Genomic DNA, 23,843 nt, shown 5'->3' on the forward strand with positions numbered 1-23,843 from the left:
TTGTCAAAAGCTGATTTTTTTTTAAACTGTATAAAATTATTTTTATAATTTTTTTCCAATTGAAATACTGTTTAAAAACAAATTTCACCTCACATGACACACCAAACACAGTATTGCAGCATATGTGAAGTTGAATAAACTAGAGCTGTGAAAAAACTTAAACCCCCAAACAAACAAAACTTCCTCACCTCAGTGGGGGCTTTATCAGGTTTTTTTTCACTCTTTGAACCTCCATAACACCGATTTCATAGAAATGTAGTATGGGAAAGGACCTCGAGGTCATCTTGCCCACCTCCCTGTCCCCCAGGGCAGGGTTAAGGTACCTCCTAGATTATCTCTGATAGATTTTTGTCTAATTTATTTAAAAAAAACTGGAATCCTGATGATAACCTTTCCAGGATCCTGTTCAAGTGCTTAACTATCATTAGAAAGATTTTTGTAAGATCCAACCTTAATCTCCCTTGCTGTAAATTAAGCCAGGTACTAATTGACCTACCCCCATGGATGTGGATAATAATTGATCAATCATCTTTATAACCATCTTTTACATATGAGAAGACTGTTATAATATCTCACCTCAGGCTTCTCTTCTCTAAACTAAACATACCCAATACTTTCAGCCTTTCCTCACAGGTCAGGTTTTCTAAACCTTTTATCATTTTTGTTGCTCTTCTCTGGGCTCTCTCCAATTTGTTAACATCTTTCTTAAAGTGTGGTGCCCGGAGTAGACCTCACCAGTGCTGAGTAGAGTGGAACAACTATCTCCTACCTCTCACGATTACATATGACAGTCCTGTTTAAAACAGAATGACATTTGCCTTTTTCTGAATAGCATCACATTAACTTGTATTCACTTTATGATCCACCATAACCCCCATATCCTTTTCTGTAGTTCTGCTGCCTAGCCAATTATTTCCCATTTTGTATTTGTGCATTAATTTTTTTCCCTTCCTAGGTGAATATTTACATGAACATAAGAGGTTTTCATACTAGAAAAATTAAGCTTTAATTTCAGTCTGTGAATGAAAATTTCACTCTGGAAAGGTACAAAGGCAAAGATGTAAACTGGAGTTCTTGTCTTATTCTTTTCAAAAAAACAAAACATTTATAAATCTTTCTAGCACTTAGGGGCAGAGGAATGAATGGACTCATGAATTGAAGAAGGCAGCATTGGCAGTGGGTGGAATAAACTGTCACTGGAAGTTGAAAAGAGGGAGGAAGTAAAGAGAGCTGTAAGCGATTATGGGGGTTGGTTGACTAAAACTTCTGGAAGGTAGGCAGGGCATCAGATGTAGTTTCTTATAAACCTGGCTAGCTCATCTTATTTTTCAGACTTCAGAGTTGCATTTATTGGACTCACCTTCTGTCTTTTAATAAAATGAAAGACACTGGTGGATTCTGCAAATGGGTGAATAATTTTTAGTGGCTCACAAACATTGTGTGAATTTATCTAGTTTAGCATGCTCGGTGTTGGAGAAAGTGATAGAAGACAAGCAATTAAATAGACCTGAAATAATGAAAACAATTCTTCTACAATAAAATGTTAGCATTGTCTCGTTAACTAATAAGGACATGCACTCATCTTAAGTGCAGAAAACAATTTCTCTTAGATTCTTCACAGCACATCTGATCTTAAAGTGAAACTATTTAAGTAGAACAGAACATTTAGGATGGATCCTGTATTGAAACACTTTCGGTGCCATCAAAACGTAGCCACAAGTCCATTTTCCAAACCTCCAGCAACAATTTAACATCAAATTAATATAGATACTGTCTTAGGGAGCTCCCTCACCCCTACATGGTGAAGATCAACCTGATCATTGGGTGAAAACAAATGGAAACTGACTTAAATATGAAAAACTGCAATCTTCTTTTATAGCAAGGGTGCCCAATCTATGCCCTGCAGGCAGTACACGCCTGCCTCCTTCCCCCACTCCTCAAGCATTTCATAAGGCACATGGGGCCTGTGTCAACGCAGTATAGTAACAGCCGATTCATTAGGATTTTGTTTTCATGTTTACATTGTTATAGTTTACATACTTGTGTAAATAGGTTGTTTCTATGAACAGTATTGTCTATTTAAATACATACAAAACAAGCTGAACTTAAAATATAAATTAATAAAGGTGACTTTAAATCTTTTAAAAATAGGTAGAATCTGTTTGGCTCTCACAAGGTTGTGCTTGGGTTTTTGTGGTCCTTCTGTATAATAAGTTGGGCACCATTGTTTTGTACTAACATTATTGCCTTCAGTGTATCATGAAATGAAGAAATTTAAAGAAATAATTTCATCCTCTGGGCAGATTTCAGCTGGAATGACCACTTCAATATGCTGGCAAAGGAGATATAAAGGGAAAAATGAATCAAGAGGTAAAAGAATCAACACTGACATTAATGTTAGATGTCTGGTAGTCCATGAGAAATGACCCAATAATAGCTAATTAAATGAATTCCCGTTTAATACAGTTCTGTTTCCTTTTAGACATAATATGTCCAAATGCCTGAAAATGCAAAGAAAAGTGTAACATCTTTCGTTGACTTCATTTGATAGTGAAGGTGCTCAGCATATTGTAGGTCATTGTCTGTGTAGGCCTCGAAACACCTGCTATAATAATTTACTTTGATCTTGATTATGAAGAAGAGAGAAATAGAACATTAACCTATACTTCTTAAAACAGAGATGGAATGTTGGACTTCATTAGAATCTTTCTGCTGGTAAATCCTCAACCTGCCATTTCAACTCTTAGGGTCTAGAAGTATCCTCTGTTAGATAAGGAAATGTATGGTATTTCCATCCAGATATTATCACTTCTTTGACAGATGACAAGAGACTAAAATAACAAACAGTACCAGAAGTCTTATTTCTAATCCTGTTTTTTTAAAATAAACATTAAGAAGTAATAAATCCCTACTAATTTGTCTGCTTTAAACCAGTTGTTAGCTCTCTGCAGCAGCTACTCTATTGTTTGTACAGTGCCTAGCACGATGGGATCTTAATCCCTGACTGGGGTATTTGCATGCTACTATGATAAAAATATGCATAATAAAGTAAGGAATTTCAATGGTATTACTGACATCTATTCTTTATACAACGTACACAACACAATGTAAAATCACCTAATATTTGGAGACCTAAAATACCTACAAATAACTGGACAGATTTTTGGCCATATCTCTGAATTTCCTGCCTATTTTGCTTAAGCTTCACACTTCAGTACAACTTTTATATTTTTAAAAACCTCACTTTTAGTCTTGCTGTGCTGACATTTAAAATGCTGTGTACTGCAGTAGTGCATTAGTTACAGTCCATATTAAGGTATGCCCACAGAACACTCTTGTTCTAATACTGTTCTCTGTCTTAAATGCAAATTGTACGTTAGCATCTATTGTGTCAGACATCTACAGAACTTGGGGAAGAGCTCATTTTACAAATAGTTCACCTGATTTCATTGTATATTTGACACTAGCTAAACTGTACTAGGAGCCATAACTTTACCCACATTTAGCTTCATATCTTGGTTTTTAATGCATTAATATACAAGCCTCTATCACTAAAATATGTTTATGGGGGGAAGAGTTTTGGGGTAAAGTTGATTTAGCATGAAATTATGTCCTCAGCTGTCATTCGCTTATAAAATGCAAAAATGTATGCAAGAGTTACTTCAAGTTGATTGAGTGATCTTTACTGGGCTTTAGAGTATGCAGATGTTTTGGTTGGGAGTTGAAAAGTTGAGCTTTAACTTTAAATTTCAGGGCTAACTGGTAAATTATGATCCTAAGTTTTTTGTTTTATTGCAGTGAAATATTCTTTCAACCTTAACTTACCTTTTAATTATTTTTGTTCTGAGAATACAGCCTATGATGTAAACAGATTGGTCAATTAGGTTTTATCAGTTAAATTTGTTGGTAATTATGCTGTAACTCATTTAATTTTTTCCCCCAGAAATCTTGATTTGGAGAGAAAAGACCATAGAGTAGCCACCCTCTGACTGGTGTGTCACTGCAATATAGGGCTGTTTGTCAGATTTTAGAAGAAAAAAACACAAAAAGATGCCATGCTGCAGATTGTTTGCTGACTAACAATCTGCAGCCGTAGACCAACAAGCTTATATGTTCTCAGATAACTAACCAGCTTTTTACTTGAATATTAAATACTTCTAATTAACCACCATTACTATAACGCAGGAGTTCCCAAACTTTTTGTTTGCTTAGCCCCATTTTGAGACTTACTGTTGACTGTGACCCCAGAAAGCAACATAGCAATCAAGGAATCCAATAAATTTACATGTTAAGTACATTATTTAATGCTCTTTGATGTGCTACATGGGTTTGTTTGTTGCAACACAGCTTCTCAAAGTCTAGCGTCACGGTAGAAATTGCACATCTAATCTCGGATGTGACATCAACAGTAGATCAATATCAAGATTCAGTGGACACAAGTGTGCTGAATTCAGCTTCACACAAATATTTGCTTGCAAATGTCACCATCAGTTTCAAAGTATGTGTTGAGAATTCAGGATATTCATTCTTGATAGTGAACCAGAACTCTGAGAGAGAATATTGGACATATGTTCCTTGCAAGAATTGATCTCAGGAACTTTTGATAAACTGTTCAATTTCAGCTGCTGGCAAATCCATGACATCAGGCTTGCTTTGAAAGGGGTTTCACACCCAATCATACTTCATCTTGTCAAAGTCGGAGAAAAAGGATGCAAACTGTTGTTCTAGGTGGCTGAGATGCTCAGCCATCACCTGTGTGGGAGGCTGAATAATTTCTTTGTCAGTCAGGAACTTGTAAGGCTGCGGGAAGGATTCATCATTTCTCTTCAATAGATTATACTTTCAGAAAACAGTTTTCTTTGTGAATTCTGTGATTTGATCACTCAGCTGAAGTATGTGCTTGTCTTTCCCTTGTGGACCTGTATTCAGTTAATTCAGTTTCCCAAATATGTCTAATATAGACAAGAAGGCATATCTTTGTTTGGTCATATAGAAAATTAATTCACTCTTTGCAGTCCATTGCATAGGCACTCAGCTTCTCAGTTCAAAAAATTGTCACAGTACTTTTCCTCTTGAGTCAACAGGCTTCAGTGTGGAACAAGAAGACAACATGATCAACACCCCTCTTCTCCCCAATCTTCTGTTTTGCAAATAGATGTGCCTGAAAAGGCTGAGTCTTGATGTAGTTCACAGTAGACAAGACTTACTGACCTAGCTCTGGACTCTGATCTTTACAAGACGGTTAATCTCTCTGGGCTTGGCTACACTGGCGCTTTACAGAGCTGCAACTTTCTCACTCAGGGGTATGAAAAAACACCCTCCTGAGTGCAGCAAGTTACAGCGCTGCAAAGCGCCAGTGTAAACACTGCCCCAGCACTGGGAGCACGGCTCCCAGCACTGCAAGCTAATCCCCACGGGGAGGTGGAGTACGTGCAGCGCTGGGAGAGCTCTCTCCCAGCATTGGTGCTGCGACCACACTCACACTTCAAAGCGCTGCCGCGGCAGCACTGTGCAGCTCTAAGTGTAGCCATACCCTGTGAATCATGCAGTGCATCCACATAGCAGACAGTGCAACTTTCTTTACCAAGGCATGGAGACCAGCTTTGTGGCCTACCATAGATGGAGCTCCCATCTATGCAAAAGTCCACCATGTGATCATGTGGGATATTTTTGTCTTGCATGTAGCACATCGAACATTCCTCATGACGTCTCGCATTCAGGAAGAGGGAGACAGAACAGAATATCTTTGGGAACTGCATCCTCCCATGTGTATTTCACAAAAACCAAGAAATACGCTTCATGACCCTCAATGGTCACATCAGCTTGAAAAGCAAAAGCATCTTTTTTTTTTTTCCTCCCCCAGATGCTCCACCAGTGTCTTTCTGATCTGCTGCAATTGTTTTCGTCCTTCACTGTGTTGATGGAGAGTGGTACAGCTTTGAGTTCGCTTCCCTTTGTTTTCCCTTGTTATCTTCACCATATCAATTACAACTGGCAAAATCAAAGACTGTCCAATTTGGTGAGGCTTCTTGGCCTGTGCAGTACAGTAACTCAGCTCAAATGAGGCCTTTGGAGTTTGGTCAGATGGTTATGGCTCTTCTTTCTGGCACTGGAAAATGACCTTGTTTTTTCTGTTACTTGTGAAAAGTTTCCAAGAGTTTATTAGTCTTCACGCTTTTGCTAGATAACCATGTGTGCCATAGCAGGCATGTTAGCCTTTCTTCATTCTTGACAACACCACCAGTGAAGCCATACTCAAAGAATGCCTGATCATATTTGTGAGTGTGTTCCTTGCGCTCTTGTTTTTCATTCATAACTGCATTACTAGCCTCACTGCTGGAGGTTGAAGCAGATATGCTGCATAAAAATGAGTTCATTGTGCCTCTTATTACAAATTCACTGTTAAGCAAATAAGGCTTGGACTTAGGAATGCCCTGCCTGGTTATATTAGGGCAGCACAGAGACAATGACTCACAATAATTCTTTATTGAATGCCAGAAAAGAAGATACAGTCCCTGCCTTAAGCAACTGACAAGCCATTGCAGATTCCCATCTTAGAAAAGGCTAGCACGAGTTCCTACGAGCTCAAGCAGAAAGGATGTTCTGTAAAAGCTGCTGTCCACAGATAAGTCTTCTGGATTCAAGTTTCTTAGCTAGATGCTTGCACAACTAAATGGTGCAAATGGCAAAATGACATCTGCACTGTCACCTCTGCACAGACAGTGTGTCCAGATCGGCTCCACAAATGCTACACCAGGAAGCCACCATTTTACAACGTGGCAGCCTCCACAAAACATGACCTCTCACACATGATACCTGTGACTAGGTCACACCATGCCAGGAGGTCTCCATTTTGATCTACAAAATGGTGGCCTCTGCATAGCATGACCTCAAATGCACCACATGTGAGGTCACGCTGTGCAGAGACTGCCATTTTGTACATCAGAATGGAGGCCTCCTGGCATGGTGTCTGTGGAGAAGATCCAGACCCATTCAGGGAGAGACTGTGTTGTCTCGTGGGCCAAATCTGGCCTGTTGGACCCATAAGCCAACGGGGTTGCAACCCACAGTTTGGGAACTGCTCCTATAAAGTATATTCCAAATATTATAAACTGAAAGCTACGAGGTTTACTAGGTAGCAGTAATTTGGCTAAGGGACGTATATGATGTGCTACCTTGTGTACAGTACAAGTTTTAAAAAAAAAAATTGACTTTTTTTAATATGTGGAAACTATGTGCAGTAAAAGCTGTGTTATACAGCCCTGTACCAACCTGAAAGCTCTATAAACTAGCATTTCTAATCTTCGTAGAAAGTCTGGTTGGCACGGGGCTCACAGGCTCCCTACCTGCTTCTGTGTGGCTCCCCGGAAGCGGCGACATGTCCCTGCTACTCCTAGGCAGAGGAACTGCCACCAGGGGCTTGGGGATGGAAGGAGACGTGGGGTGCAGGCTTTGGGAGAGAGTTTGGGTGCCGGAGGGGGATCGGGGCAAGGGGTTGGGGTGTAGGAGGAGGGATCGGGGTGCTGGATCTGGGGGCGCTCACCTCGGGCAGCTCCCTACAAACGGTGACTTGTCCCTGCTGTTCCTAGGCCGAGGCACGGCTAGCTGGCTCTGCATGCTGCCTCTGCCCGCAGGTGCTGCCCCCACAGCTCCTGTTGGCCAACTCCACCCCCAGCCCTGCACCCAAACTCCCTCCCTTTTAGTCAACCAGATTTTTTCAGTTACTGGCAACCCCTCATTTCCCCAACTTTCTGGATAAAAAAACTTTTACTCTATACTGAAATCTCTGGGATTGTAAAGAAGCTGCCACAAACATCTTTTGTAAGAATAGAAAAAAGTTTCTCATTTGGTTTAGACCAGTGTTTGATAGACCAGTAAATTCTTCCAAAGTGTTTCTACACCTAATACACAGCTAGATTTAAGATAGCACCATAAAGTGAAGTCATCACCAGATTTACCTTTATTAAAAAACAAACCAAAACCACTACTTTAACAATCATTAATGAATTTCAGATTTGTGGAACTCTTCAAGTGCAGCAAAATCTGAAGAAGTTTCTTGTACAACTGCTTGGTTCCACTTTCCCAGCGAAGTGTAAGAAACCATCTGAATTCTGTGCTGTTGTTAATGTCTTAGGCATTTCTTGTTTTTACATTCAAATGAAGTTTTATAATGGCCTAAAGAAATTAAGGGGGAAAAAGATCAGACTTTTATAGTAGAAATTCAATGACCTCTCCGTCAGGCAGGTATAACTGCCATGATTTTTAAGAACATCTGTAGGGCAGAAGACAGGTCAAAGGGTAATACCCAGTACTGGTAATGATTATGATTGAATGTGATATGAAGAAATCCTTTTTGTGAGATGGATAAAATGCTACACGGAAGGAGGCATCTTTGAGGTTGAGGATCGCAAACCAGTCCTCAGATTCCAGGGAGGGGATTATAGTTGCTAGGCACATCATCCTGAATTTCAGATGTCTGACATGCCTGTTCAGTTGTCTGAGATCTAGCATTGGCCTCCAACCCCTGTTTTTCTTGAGTATAAGAAAATATGTTGAGTTGAAACTTTTCCCTGGTGTTGAAGTGGAACTGTTTCTGTGGCCACTAGACTTAGGAGCAATAAGATCTCCTGTGTCAGCAAATAATCATGAGATAGGTTCCTGAAGAGAGACAGGGAAGGGTAATGAGAGGGTAGGATGGAGGTAAATTAGATAGATAATGTGATGTAGGTGGTCTCCAATACTCATCTGTCTGATGTTACAGCCTTCCATGGTTGATGGAATAGAGAGAGAGGGGTCCAAACCAAAGAAAGAGAGTTGTGTAATGCAGCTGAAAAACCCTGGTTATCGGGTGTTTTGGACCAAACCAATCAGAGCTGAAATTTGGACAATATTAATGGCTGGGATGATAGTTGCATACTTCTTTTTAGAAAATCTCAACCTTTTAGCCAGTGGTTCCGGTGGCCTACAGAAGATGGAAAATTGAGCAGGATGGGATCTTTGCACACATTGAGATCAGCTAAATTTTCTTAATTGCAGGTGTGTGTATCCCTGAAGAACTGAGTGTTGCCCTATAGTCCTTTTAGGATATGAAGTGAGTCTTCTGTGGAGCCTATGAAGAGCTTGTGGCCATCAAAAGGCACATGTTCCACAATCACTTGTACTCTTCACAGAAAACCAAACAACTGTAGTCAGGAAGCTCAACTCATTATTACTGTGGAGGAAACAGTCCTGGTTCCTGTGTCTGCTGCATTAAGCAAAATCTGCAGGGATCTCTTTGCCAAGAGCTGACTTTATCATGGTGCTAAACTGTTCCCAGGTTCCTGTGGCTAATGGTCAATAAAAGCATTAAACTTCTTATAGTTCAGGTAGTTTTATTTTGACGTCAGCAGCTGGCAATTAGCTATCCTGAATTGCATTGTTGCTGAAGAGTAGCTTTTACAACCAGAAAGGTCTAGATGTTTCTTCCCCTCAGTATATGGGGTGGCTTTTTTGGTATGTTCCCTGCTTCTTTTACGGAGTGTATCCCTGAAACAGAGCATTTAGTGTTTGGATGAAAAAACAAAAATTTAAAATCCCGGGTTTGGATGTAGTATTATTTATTGGCCCGCTTGCATGGGGATGGAAGAGGCATTTCTGGAGTTTGCCAGATGGTCTTGGCTGGCTCAAGAAGGGCTTTATTAATTGACAGTGCCACCCGTATTGAAACAGAAGTGTGCAGTATGTCCAGAAGCTTGTGATGGGATTCCTTGACTTCTTCCAGGGGAATTTGCAGGGTATCAGCGACCTGCTTCATTGGGTGCTGGAACTGCTGAATGTCATCAACTACTGGTGGTGGTGGTATTACTGCTTTGTCAGGTGGTGCTGTAAGACAAGTGCTTTTTTTCCTTAATATTTTTGTAACAAATTCATTCTGAATTTCAGAAAAAAATAGCTAAATCCTCAGTTACATACTCAATTTTTGTATTAATAGTTCTAGAATTATTGATTTTAAAAACGTATACTACAAGCAAGAAAGTCAGTGAAGTAATCTCTCAAGCCTGTGAATAATGAGGATGAAGGCCAGCCACTTGGCACAGTTTGATTAAACATTGAAATAATTTGTGTTCAAAATAATTTACCATTCATGCCATATTAGGAACAATTTCCAGTCAATCCAGTAAATTGAAAAATTAGGCCACTCTTTCAGACTTTATCCAATCTTTCATAAGTAACACTCTCAAAAGCTGCTTTCTTAATCGTTTCACTGTACCATTCCTGTGTTTTGTGAAAAATATCCTCTTCCAACACTGAGGAATCAGATCGTGGCCAATAGTAGCTGCTAGTTTAAATTGTTGAACCTTGGGGTTTGCTAATAAAAAATAAGTTAGCTGATAAAATTTGCAACATGACCATTCTGCTAATTCTGGAGGGCATGAACCTTTCAAAGCTTTCTGCTCAAAGGGTGTTCCTGTAGCATGTTTATCAAATAGCCCCCAGATGTTCAACACTTCCAACCTGCACAGCTATCTCTTATATTCCCTCTGTGCATTCTGTAAATAATTCTGTACACATTTGCCATGTATATTTTTCAGAAGAGGTTCTGGGACTGTCTGTAGTAGATAAAGTCCAGTATATCTCAGTTATAGAAATCTTACGAATTCTCGCTGTATGTGCCCAGAGTGGGGAGCTCATCTAAAATCCTTATCACTATAATGCTGTTTTAGCAAGAAGACCATAAAATAGGGAAAAGACTAGTTCTTCCAAAAACTTTGGATCTACTTTTGAGGAATTTTCTGTTAGAACAGCATGATTCTAATACTGATGTTTCATAAGGAACCACTTAAAGGGAGAAGTTTCTAGAAACTGAATAGCACTAGCTAAACTGATAGTATACTGTATTATGAATACCATGGTCTCTTTCTGGCAATATTTTTGTGTTAATTTGTCTAAATATTGGTATGCCTCTTATCAGACGTTCATGTACTTAACTGCTCTACTTGTTGAATAACTTGGATATTTCAGGATTATCAGCTAGTGATCAGGGATCATACTATGTTTCATGTAGCTATATAAGCACACTGAGGTTGTTGAGTTGAAATAACACTTTTTATCTTCAGTATTGACCATCCTGCAACTACAATCTCTGATTAAAGTATTGTAGATGGAATAACTAATAATTAAGGCCTATAGACTACTGATTACATTATGCCTATGCTTTCTGTAAAATGGAATTCCATCAACATTTTAATGACTTTAAGAATGTTTTAAGTGAGTGCTATGATTTGATAGCGTAAGATACCATCTTTAGCTTAAAAAAAATCACTGCAGTTTCTTAATAGTTATTTAAATATTGTTTGCCCATTAAATTCTTCAGAGCACATCACAAAATTAAATCCATGTATCAAATTATATTGCTAACTGTCAGAAATAATATCCAGTAATCCAGCAGTCCACCCTTGCATGAAGAGAAAACAACTCCTTCCACTATATCCATCAAGTTAATTGAGCTGTGTGTGTCTTTTTCTGTATACATAATATGTATATATTTAGAGCTTGGGTAGCCAGGGCTTGAGAAATCCACTTGCAGGATGATTAGAAAACTTTCTTGGATGGCTGCCATCTTTTTCAGCATCTAAGCTTTTAACAGTTCTAGCACTTATGGTTGCAAAAGTAATTTATCAACAGAGGTTGAGCTGATAAGTGCTCTTCCAAACTTGACAGAGGGCTCCACTGCCTGCATTGCTGCTGGCAGCTTCCACAAGCTGCCGCAGAGTGCAAATGACCAAGATTCTTATCAGTTTCCACTACCATTATTATAATAATAATAGGAGATATACCTATCTCCTAGAACTGGGAGGGACCTTGAAAGGTCATTGAGTCCAGCCCCCTGCCTTCACTAGCAGGACCAAGTACTGATTTTTGCCCCAGATCCCTAAGTGGCCCCTCAAGGGTTGAATTCACAACCTTGGGTTTAGCAGGCCAGTGCTCATACCACTGAGCTATGCGTCCCCTCTGTTTCATATCCTTGTTTCTAGCAGTGAAATTAACAAGGATCCTGGTCATATTCTGGTATCACTTTTGGAAGCTATGAGCAACAGCGGAGGCAGCCATTGCAACTATTAACTCGAAAGAGAGGATTAAAGGCTGGAAGGAAGAATTCAGTCAGAAAAAATATGAATGATAATTGGGAATTGTTTAGGAACACTTTACTAGATACTCAAAAACCCACAATCCAAGGAGGCTGTCTTGGTTTAAAAAACAAACTGACTTTGGTTTAGAGGGGAAGTGAAGGCAGCTATTTTAAAAAAAAATGGAATAAAGGGGAAATTGATAGTAATGAATATAAATTAGGAGCTTGGAATTGTCAAAAATGGATAAGGAAAACAAAGGGGCAGAAGGAGAAATCAATGGCCAGCTGAACTGAGGACAATAAGGAGGGTTTTTGATTTTTTTAAAATATATTGGGAACAAAAAGGAACCTAACAGTAGTAGTGGTACATTACTAGATGCAAATGGTAGAATTATCCATAATAAGGCAGAAACATTCAATAACTATTTCTGTTCTGTATTTGGGAAATAACATAATGTAGCCATATCAGATGATAACACTCTTTACATTCCAGTAGTATCTCAGGAGGAAATTAAACAGCAGCTACTAAAGTTAGGCATTTTAAAATAATCAGATCCAGATAACTTGCATCCAAGAGTTTAAAAACAGCTGTCTGAGGAGCTTGCCGAATTTATTATGTGAATTTTCAATAAATGTTGGAACACTTATGAGGTTCCAGAAGATTGGAAGAAAGCTTATGTTGTGCTAATATTTGAAAAGGGTGAATAGGATGAATAGGTAATTATAGTTCTGTCGGCCTGCCCCCTATTTTGGGCAAGATCATGGAATGGCTGATACGGGACTCCTTTAATAAAGAATTAAAGGACAGTAATATAATGCCAGTCAGCACAGGTTTATGGAAAATAGATCCTCGCTAACTTTAAATTTTTTTTTAAACGAGCTTCCAAGTTTGGTTAATAAAAGTAATAGTCTTGATGTAATACACTAAGATTTCTGTAAGACATTTGACTTAGTACCACATGACATTTTGATTTTAAAAAACTAGAAAAATGCAGAATTAACGTGATACATATTAAATGAATTAAAAGCTGGCTGATAGGTCTTCAAATGTAACTGTAAATGGAGAAATCATAGTAGAATGGGTGTGTTCTGCTGGGGTTTCACAGGGATCAGTTCTTGGCCCTACACTGTATAACATTTTCATCAATGACCTGGAAGAAAACAAAATCACCACTGATAAAGTTTGCAGATGACCCAAAAATTGAGAGTGCTAAATAATGAAGAGGACAGGTACCAATACAGAGCAATCTGGATCACTTGGTGAGCTGGCAGCAAGCAAACTGTGTGTTTTAATATGATTAAATGAATACATCTGGGAACAAGGAATGTAGGCCATACTTATAGGATGGGGGACTCTCTCTTGGGAAGCAGTTACTTTGAAAAGATTTGGGGGTGATAGAGAATAATCAGCATTGCACTGGGAGCACATGTTCAGCTGTGGTCAAAAAGACTGATAACGATCCTTTCATGCATAAACAGAGGAATCTTGAGTAGGAGTAGAGAGGTTATTTTATCTCTCTATTTGGCATTGGTGTGACCGCTGTTGGCATATGGTTTCTAGTTCTGATGTCCACAGTTCAGGAAGAATGTTAGTAAATTGTAGAGGGTTCAGAGGAGAGCCACTAGAATGATTTAAAGGATTAGAAATAAGCCTGTATAGTGACAGATTAAAGGAGCTCAATCTTTTTATCTTAACAAAGAGAAAGTTGAGGTGACTTGGAACAGTTTACCAAGAGTTGTGGTGGAGTCAAGATTTTTTTAATTTTTTAAAAATCTTGATGTTTTTCTAAAAGATATACTGTAGATAGGAATTATTTTGGGGAAGTGTTGTGGCCTGTGTTATACAAGAGGTCAGACTAGATTATCACAATGATTACTTCTGCCATCAGAATCTAGGGGGGTTTGGGAGCAAGGGGAAGTAGGAATGCAGGCAGAACAGCAGTGGGACAGAATAACAAAAGTGTCCCTGCTTGCAACAGCAAGAAAGCAGAGGGAGAGGTAAATTACAGGGGTGAAGCCAGAGTCCAGATTTAGGATTAAAGACATTCTGCTGATATCAGAAAGAGATGCCACTTTTCCTTTTACAAGAGGAAAAGAGGAATACCTTATTTTATTTTTCCCTGTCCTCTTCTGCAATGATGACAGCCTCAATAACAAAAAATAAAAAATGTTGCTTACTAAGGGACTTTAGCAGCATCCATAAATATCTTACTCAGTAATCTGAATAACTACAGAGAAACAAAATCACAACTAGTTCTGCATATTCTTTCAAATACGTCAAATCTCTAATACAATGGAATATCAGGAAAGTTTCTATTCTTGTCCACACAGATTCCTTGGCACAGCTAAGGAGAAATCACTGTAACTGCTTTTTTTTTCCTTCAGTATTGCCAGAACTTGTAGCACAATATATAAAATGTGTATAATAACATGCAACTTTGTTGGGTGGTGCTTAAACTCATTATCGATGACTATCAGCTTTTGAAATGTTAATAGGCTGCCATTAAAGTCATCTTAGAAAAACAAACAGTTGGCCCATTCCAAATTGGCATAATGGTCTCAAGCGAAAAACTCCACAGGTTTAGAAGTAGTTTCTGGACTCTTACTACTTTGGCTAACAGGACTAAAGTTTTTGGGGCAGCACAACCACAAAAATAATGACAGAAGTATAGGGCTGGAAGGGACCTCGAGGTCATTTAGCCCAGCCCCCTGTGCTGTGGCAGGACCAAGTACACCTACACCATCCCTGATAGATGTTTGAATTTGTTCTTAAAAACCTCCAATTGCGGGTATTCCACAACTTCCTTTGGAAATCTATTCCAGTACTTAACTATCCTTATAGCTGGAAAGTTTTTCTTAATATCTAACCTAAATCTTCCTTGCTGCAGATTAAGCCCTTACTTCTTGTCCTACCTTCAGTGAACATGGAGAACAATTGATCACCATCCTTTTTATAACCGTCCTTTACACATTTGAAGATCGTTACCAGGTCCACCCAGCCTTGCCCAGTTTTTTTATTACTGTTTTTTTTTATCAATAAAAAAGCACTTAGAGCAAGGAAAGATAAATTTAATAGTCATTAACTGAATTAGGAGAGGTTTGCACAAAAATAAGCAGGAGGGGAATTCAAGTACGTGAAAAAATCAAAACCACATGTAAAACTGTTCTTTAACCAAGTCCCATATTCCAGTTAAAGAAGCGTAATGAGAAAATAAAGTATGTTTATCATTAGTAGTCTTGGTACAGTAAAATTTGTTGGTTTGGCCTTTTTTCCTTTTGTCATGAAGCATAAAGTAGCTTGAAATAATTTTGCTTTTGAGAAAGGTGTTTTGGGCTCTAAACTGAGAAGTATTACCAATAGAAATTCTAGTCTTCCATGTTTCTGGTGAGGTCTCCTTGTAAAAATCAAAATAAATTAATTGGGTGCTTTGGGATTGGTGTGAATAGCTTTTTATTTTTTAAGAGGCAGTAGCGTGAATTCTTCTCTATACATGAGAAGTGCTATAAAATGCTTCCAGGTCATCTTATTAAAGAGGATAAGTGTTAAATTTTACTACAGAAACAGCTGGCAGCTCAAAATATTCTGGATCTCACCAAAAAAAATAAATTTGTAGTTGCTTTACAAAACTGCAATATATAATATATAATCCACTAGATTTCTGTTAAATTAGAGCAATTTGAAGAGTTTCTATTCTACAGAATTACTTTGGAAAAAATGCAATCATAGTGTCCAAAGTTCTGTCTCAAAGATATCCAGGTAAAATGTGCTCCATTTTGAATGATTGAAGAGGCGGTAGTAAAAAATCCTTTTATTTTAGTTGTTTGTAGGGCATTGCGTGTTTTTATCTAGTTAATACTTAATTGAGAATACAGTATAAACAAAAGTAATTTATTTCAATTTGTCAAGTATCACCTGCACTGTAGTTTTTGGGGCTCCTCAATAAGCCAAAGCCAAAGCCAAAACAGTAGACAAGACCTGAATTTTTATGTAAAAAGCAAGGGTGGGGGGGAAGCTTTTGAAGACCAGAAAAACTGATGCATTATTTATATATTTTAAAATGCCTTTTTTTCCTTCTGTTTTATGAGTTATTTGATACACTATATCGCGTATCTGCCAAAATGGTAGAGAGAGATGTCAGTGTCAATTTAGGAAAACGGCAGGCCTAACATTTTTTTCCATCAGAAATATCTTTTTTAAAATTTAATTCTTGGTTCTGTTAAAACAACTATTCAGATATTCTGTTATGTGACATTTTAAAATAGAATAAATGACGTGATGATAACTTCTTAATAAGCACACTCTTACTAGAGTGTCTTTTCTCTTAAATGTGTTCTGCCCATTTATAGCCATGTCAGTTATTCCAACATATTTAGGACCAAGAACAGATGCAAACTAAATAAAAAATTGCTGTATATTTTGGCCAACATTTTGCTGATTTAAAGATAAATCTGCATTGATTCTTTATTCCCCATATCTGGTACAAAATATAAGCACATGTTCAACCTAGAAGATTTGGCTGGTTAGGATTTATCCTAGTGCCATGTTATCAAGGATTTCCAATGAATAGCTTTTAAGTGAATTCTTTGGGATTTGTTGCATCACACATTAAGGTGGATAAGCTTGCAGTATTCATCAGAAAAACAAAGATTTATTTGTTAGGGTTTTTTAAAGTTTCAGATGACTAATTTTGTGGTCTGAATAGTATTGGAGAATACTTCCTGATGTAGCTAACTAGTTTCAGTCTTCTGTATGAATGAAAGAAGTAAAATGCGTGACGCAAATCTGGTTTTGGGATTAGAAGGTAAAATGCTGCCAAGTGAAATGTAGCCATTCTGCATAATTTGTGGTGCTGAATGTACCCAAAACATCTTTAAGACTCAGACTTCCGTTTTGGTTTTCTAGTCATATTTCCCAATTCATAAACCCTTTTTAATACTGTTTTTTTCTTTTAAAGTTTCACCCTCCCTCCTGGTAGTGGAAAGAGGCAAGACTATCACATACCAATTCGTTCTATGTAAACAGGCCATCTGTTCCTCAGGAAGATCATGTTTTGATTTGTCCTTGATCCCCACCCCTTAACAGCTCTGTTCTCTTCACCTTGAAAGGCAGGATGTCCCTTATGGCTGAGGAAATGTGCTTGGCTAGGTTATGCATGCTGAGCATTGGTCAGAAAAATAGACATGGGACAGAGCTCAGAATACAAATTGTGAGCACTCACATGTTAGATTGCTGGACTGGTCCACCTTGAGGATTTTAAGAAAACTTGAAGTATAACCATGCTAATGATGTTTTTTGTAGCCTCATCTCCATTCACGTTGCAGTTTCAAAGACTTAACTAAGTATCTACAGCAATGTGCATACACATTTATAGCAGAATTTTTGGATTCAACAGAGCTATTTATATGTGACGTCAAAGTTGCAAAGAACAGTTGTGTATTATCACTACTTCTAGAGTATTTATGCTTCTATTGTGGACATGGTGACTTGCCTTTTAGACTGTACTTTTATAAATCTGATCCAAAAGCTTTTTGGATAATTGGAGTGTGTGTGGGGGGGGGGAAACACATGGTTTTTTTTTTTTAAAGTAATCATGTAAGTGTCAAAATCAGGTATAGAAAAAGAACAGCTGTTGAAATTGTCAAATTAATCATGATGGTTTACTTAGACTCCCTCCTTGGGCTTCCTCCTATTTATAACACACACATGGGAGCTGCAAATTTTGAGAGGGGAACCAAGTCAGCCCAAACTCCAGTTCTCCATACTTGCTGATCTTCAGTCATAATGGAGGTGATAAATCAATGTCTGATTTTGCAGGGAGGCAACAATGCTGGGCATACTGTTGTTGTAGATTCCGTGGAATATGATTTTCATCTCTTACCCAGTGGGATCATCAATCCAAAAGTCATTGCATTCATTGGTAAGTATGGCATTTTCCAAAATCGCAATTTTAACACTAATACAAGTCCAGACTGTTGGAATTCTATCCTTGAAGCCATCAATATCCACTACAGCTCAGGGCATGGCAAGTCAGGAACTTCCTGCTCCTCCTCACCCTTTTTCTCCCCTTGCTCAGAAGGACTAGGGCACTGGGCCCAGAGGGTCTTTGCAGCCTCACTGCATTGTCCTCACTCAGTTTTGAAATTTGGACTCTGGTCAGTTTTTTCTCACTTGCTTTATTGCTGTTGCTTTATTCTCATCTTTCCTACCACCGTAACCTCTCTCTGCTCATCTCTCTCCTTTCTTTAGCTCCTTCTCATTTTCCCTATATTTTTACCCACTTCCAGAATCCCTTCACATCATTTCTCTCTTCCACTTCAACCTCAGTGAATGACCACCAAAAAATCCCCTCAATGGTTATAAGTAATATTTTTTTTTCCCCTCTCTTCATGGATTCATGGGCCATGAGCCCAGGGTCATCAGGTCCCAAAAGAGACAGCTGCTACCATATGATCCCTTTCAGATGTCTTTCTGCCCCAGTGCACTAGTGACTCAGGTGTGTGTGTGTGTGTATATAGTATGTATGTATAGAGGGAGAGAGACTCTGACTAGTCCCTTGGTCTTTCAGGAGAGTATTACTGTGCTGAAGGCATTCTCTGTTTAAAAACAACTTCAGATCTACTGAGCTTAGCATGACCGTAAGATTATTCACTTTTTGTGCAGGGGAAAGCTGTTCCATAACAATATACTTCAGCACTCCTTAGTGACTGTTGCAGTTAGAATGATAGAATATCAGGGTTGGAAGGGACCTCAGGAGGTCATCTAGTTCAACCCTCTGCTCAAAGCAGGACCAATTCCCAACTAAATCATCCCAGCCAGGGCTTTGTCAAGCCGGGCCTTAAAAACCTCTAAGGAAGGAGATTCCACCACCTCCCTAGGTAACCCATTCCAGTGCTTCACCACTCTGAGTGAAAAAGTTTTTCCAAATATCCAACCTAAACTTCCCACACTGCAACTTGAGACCATTACTCCTTGTTCTGTCATCTGCTACAACTGAGAACAGTCTGGATCCATCCTCTTTGGAACCCCCTTTTAGGTAGTTGAAAGCAGTTATGTACTATTTACCTGTTCCCTAAAAAGGCAAGTGCAGTGATCCCAATTGCTAATAGGAAAGAGTGACTATGAGCAACCTCATCTCACTCCTTGATACAATTTCTCTTTTTGCTAGCACAGTGACAACATTGGCTTTATTTGTTTTTGCATCACAGGGCGAGAGTAACATATTCAAATATCAATATCTCTAGTGAAAACAGAAATAAAGGCTTGTAAAAACCATAAGAATATTTAAAAAATAGCTTGTATTGTCCTATGAAAAGTAAGTCTATGAAACTAACTAATTTTTGGAGATGATGAAGGAGAAATACCACTGTGTGACTGACAGGAATGCAGTTATTTTTCATCTTGATATAATAAGAACATTAAATTTCCAATTTAGAGGAGTTCAGTGCATTCAGCTAGGGACTCAAATACTTTAGCTGTAGATCAAAGAGTCTCTTATACCTTAAATTCCTAAGGATGAAAGTAGTATGATGGAACAGTTTTTGAAATGTATGTCTTAAAATATTCTATATGCAGAAAAATGAATCATGGATTTGTAAGAAACTAATTTTTCATGTCTGGCATCATACATTAAACTTTGTATTCCTGATTTCCTTTAGGAAATGGTGTGGTGATTCACTTGCCAGGACTGTTTGAAGAAGCAGAGAAAAATGTAAAAAAAGGAAAAGGTGAGAACAGCCTTTCAAGGTATTACTTTAAAAGGAGGGTTGGTGCTTTCCGGGATCTAGCCAGCAGTGCTATCCCTAGCCTAGAGGCTATGAGAAACAAGATCGCTGTGTCCTACTGGAGCTCCTCTCTTTGCTCACTCCTGGCAGCAATCCTGCAGGGACTCCCAGAGCTCTGTTAGTCCCTGTAGCTCCTATCAGGAGTCTCCTTAGAGCCTCCTAGAAAGATGCATTCTAAAATGTAAATTACCCGTTTTAAACCATAGACTTAATATATTGAAAATAAGATGCTGTTCGTGTGCAGTCACTTACTATAATCAGTATACATATAACTCTTACAGTGTTAATACATATGCTTCAGTTTGATAAATATACTAGAATGCATAGAGATGCCAATCATTTATAATTTAGTGGCTTAAAAATACACTTTTTAAATTGAATGCCAAATAATGGACTTATGGCCAATTATAGGAATGCCAGATAGTAACCTGATGGAAAATGTATTTATCCAACTTCTGTAGCCATTTTAAAGAAATCCAGAAGGAAAAAAATTCTAACATTGGTAACAGAACAGCTGAGCTTGTTTTAGCAACAGTGAGAAACTTGAAAAATTTCCCTAGTGTATGTAGAATGCCTAGAAGTTTCAACTTCTGATAGGCAGTGTGCATTTCCTGGCTTTGTAGGTTCAAGTCAGACCTTAACAATTGAAAATTGTGTTTGCTTTTTCTGAAATAAAACGGTGACTGAGTTTGGTACTTCTTTTAAATGACTTCCATTTTCAAATCTATAATTAGTCTTTTAGAAGTTTTGCTTATTCCATCATGAAAAGAAAAATGATATACAAAATATAATTTAAACGTTTTCACTTGTTTTTAAGGACTCGAAGGCTGGGAGAAACGATTAATAATTTCCGACAGAGCTCATATTGGTAAGATGGCACACTGTATCTATTTTTAATTATTCCCATAAGAATTTCCTCAGACTTTTCAAAGGCACTGAATAGCTGACAATTTTATTTTATCGTATTTTAGTATCGTTATTGTAGTGGCCAAAGGTTCCAGTCAGGGTTCAGGGCTTGATTGTGTTAGGCACTATAGCTTCTTTAATATTACCTTTTTTTCATTTTTAAAAATGTGGAACCGCTCTAGACTCAAACATTTTAGTCTGATGACTCATTAAGCTGATTCTAAATGCATGTCATGTTTTCTCAGAAAGCAGTTCAAAAGTTACTTGAATGCTTGACGGCTTCATTTCTCATTTCAGTATGGAATTTGTGTTCTCTTCTTCATAGGAAACCTTGCCTTATAGTTTGCTTCTCTCGAGGATCACATGGGCTTCTGGCGAACACCAATTAAACAGTGACTTCAAGTTATAACCTTTTGGCCACAGACCTTGTAGTGAAATCAGATTTAGAGTGTCCCCATGATAAAATCAGATTTAAAGTGAGTGGTCTTCCCAACCATCCAAAAATGCTTTAAGCTAGAGGCCTTTTAATTACTGACTTCTCTGACCATTTGTTCTTTCTGCACCTGTCTAAAGGCTAAAGCTATATAATAGAGTTTAGTGAATGTATGTAGAGACCTCCATAGGTATGTGTACCCTGGGAATTTCACCAAGGGCTTGGCTACACTTGCAAGTTAGAGCGCAGTAAAGCGACCCCAGGCGTCCTAACTTACGACCTGTCCACACTGGCAAGGCAGTTAGAGCACCTGCAGCTTTAGCGCCCCTGGTAATCCACCTCCACAAGAAGCATAATGCTTGCTGCGCCTCAGCTGAAACCCCCCATCGTCAGTGTAAATATTGCACTCTGATCAGCCTCCAGAAACATCCCATAAGCCCCTTAAGTCAAGTAGCCACTCTTGTCATTGTTTTGGAATCGGCTGTAGGAAGGTGGATATACCCTTTCAAAGCTCCATTTCTGACAGAGGGCATGCTTATCTGCTCCAAGACAAAGCAACCATTACTGTGGAATTGTGTGTGTGTGTGTGTGTGTGTGTGTGTGTGTGTGTGTGTGTGTGTGTGAGAGAGAGAGAGAGAGAGGTCTGCTGCTGTCTGAATTTACAAGACAGCATGCTGACATGCTTTCAGCCCCCCCAAAACCCACACTCTCTCCCCCCACATACACACAACACACTCCCTGTCACACTCCACTTCCCCCTCCCCCCATTTGAAAAGCACATTGTAGCCACGTGCATGCTGGGATAGCTACTACAATGCAGTGCTCTCTGTGGCATTGCAAGAGCTGCTAATGTGGCCACGCCAGTTCGCTTGAATCTGACAGTGTGGACACACTGCAGCGCTTTCCCTACTCTGTTCTCCGAAGGCTGGTTTAAGTCTCAGCGCTGTACATTTGCAAGTGTAGCCACGCCCCAGGTGTTGATATTCCACAACAATGGGTGTCTCTGGAGAAGAACTGAAAAATTTCACTAATGTAAAAGAAAATGATTGAGACCTAGGCACTGTCTACATAGGGAACTTGACAGTCATAGCTATTGCGGAATAAGTTTATTCCACAACAGAAACTCTGGAATACTTCCTGTGCAGACAGTAGTCTGGATAAAAAGTGACTACTGTGCTCACAAAACAGAGTAATTGTTCTGGAATGAATAAAATCACTTTTATTCCAGAATAATGTTTACACGGGGAGTTATTCTGGAATAACTGTGCCAGTTAACTTCCCCTGTGTAGACAAGATCCTAGTTCAGAAAGACCAGTTGCTGACTACCATTATCAGTAATTGGTCTGCTTAGTGTGGATGTTTTGAACTTTTCTGAATGGAATCAGCCTGGAGGCTTGCTTGCATAGTAGATTTGCCTCATGATCGTTGATACATGGCCTCTGAATTGTCCTGCTAGCCTGTAACTGGAGATCAGACTAGCCATATTCCATGGCTGTCCTGGAGACATAAAGACCTGTTGAGTTAGTGTTTAAAAGACAAAACATAAAGCTAGGTGTACTTTTCTATAAGTTTTAGTTGACTTCAGGTAAAAGCTTATGCCCAACTTGCAGGAAAGGGACTTGCACAGTATGGGTAGTTAAAAAATTTCGACAGGAGGTGTTAGATGATTCCCCTGTAATAGGTACCTTTTCACCCATTGACCAGCCTTCTGGCTCTTGTTTCCCTCCACTCATGTTCTGTGTATTGTAATTTAAAATATTATAATGCCTTAATGTGGTATAAGCAGTTTAACCAATCTAAATAATTTTCTTCAAAAAAAATGGTTCTAACTGTTTGAGGTAATCTAAGGAGTTTGATCATTTTTAAACTATGCGGAAGAGGTAGGAATACCAAAAAAGCAATTTTTATTGTAGAAAGACTAGAGTACTTATTAAAGCTGAGACCGTTTTTTTGTTATCCTTCCTGTGTGTGCATTGAGTAGATGATTTCAGGTCCAATGCAATCATTACTGGACCTTCAGGAATGTATTGTTTTTAAGAAAAATAAACTTACACAGTGATATCAGGTGACCGGTAGTCTGCTGCAGTACTGTACCTTAATTATATTTGGCATGAGTTTCCTCCCACTTTATTTTTGTTTTGTTTGTTTAACAAGATACAAAGCAAATGTGAAAGGCTTAGCATGAGCTGTGTTTTCAGTAAGCTCTCTTTCTTTGTTTTAGGAGTAATGTATTGTTCCCAAACATTTGCAGCTGAATTGTGTAAAACTCTTCTACATTCTTCATCTTTACTGGGATGGCTTTACTAGTCCAAAATTCACCCCCTCTCCAGTCATTTTTCTGTTAATAAATGTCTTCCTGGTAGATAGTTTGTGCGGTTTGAGCTCTCCCCTCAATGAATTACAACAAGCTTAAAATTAGGGCTGTCAATCACTCGTAACTCTCACGATTAACTAAAAAAATTGTTGTTAAAATTAATCATGATTAATTGCACTTATAATAATAAAATATCATTTGAAACTTATTAAATATTTTTGGATGTTTTTCTACATTTTCAATATGTATTTCAATTACAACACAATACAAAGTGCACCGCACACACTTTATATTTTTTT

General features: G+C 38.5%; 1 protein-coding gene across 1 annotated transcript in view; it reads left to right on the plus strand.

The window, feature by feature from the left end:
* The window catches only part of ADSS2 (adenylosuccinate synthase 2), a 61,265-nt gene that overhangs the window by 8,506 nt on the left and 28,916 nt on the right, over positions 1 to 23,843 (plus strand). Inside the window, 3 exon segments of the mRNA XM_050950400.1 lie at positions 17,925 to 18,027; positions 19,766 to 19,834; positions 20,709 to 20,759. Of these exon segments, the coding sequence (XP_050806357.1) occupies positions 17,925 to 18,027; positions 19,766 to 19,834; positions 20,709 to 20,759 (223 nt within the window).

This window comes from Gopherus flavomarginatus, chromosome 4, assembly GCF_025201925.1.
Source record: "Gopherus flavomarginatus isolate rGopFla2 chromosome 4, rGopFla2.mat.asm, whole genome shotgun sequence".
Classification (NCBI taxonomy): domain Eukaryota; kingdom Metazoa; phylum Chordata; order Testudines; family Testudinidae; genus Gopherus; species Gopherus flavomarginatus.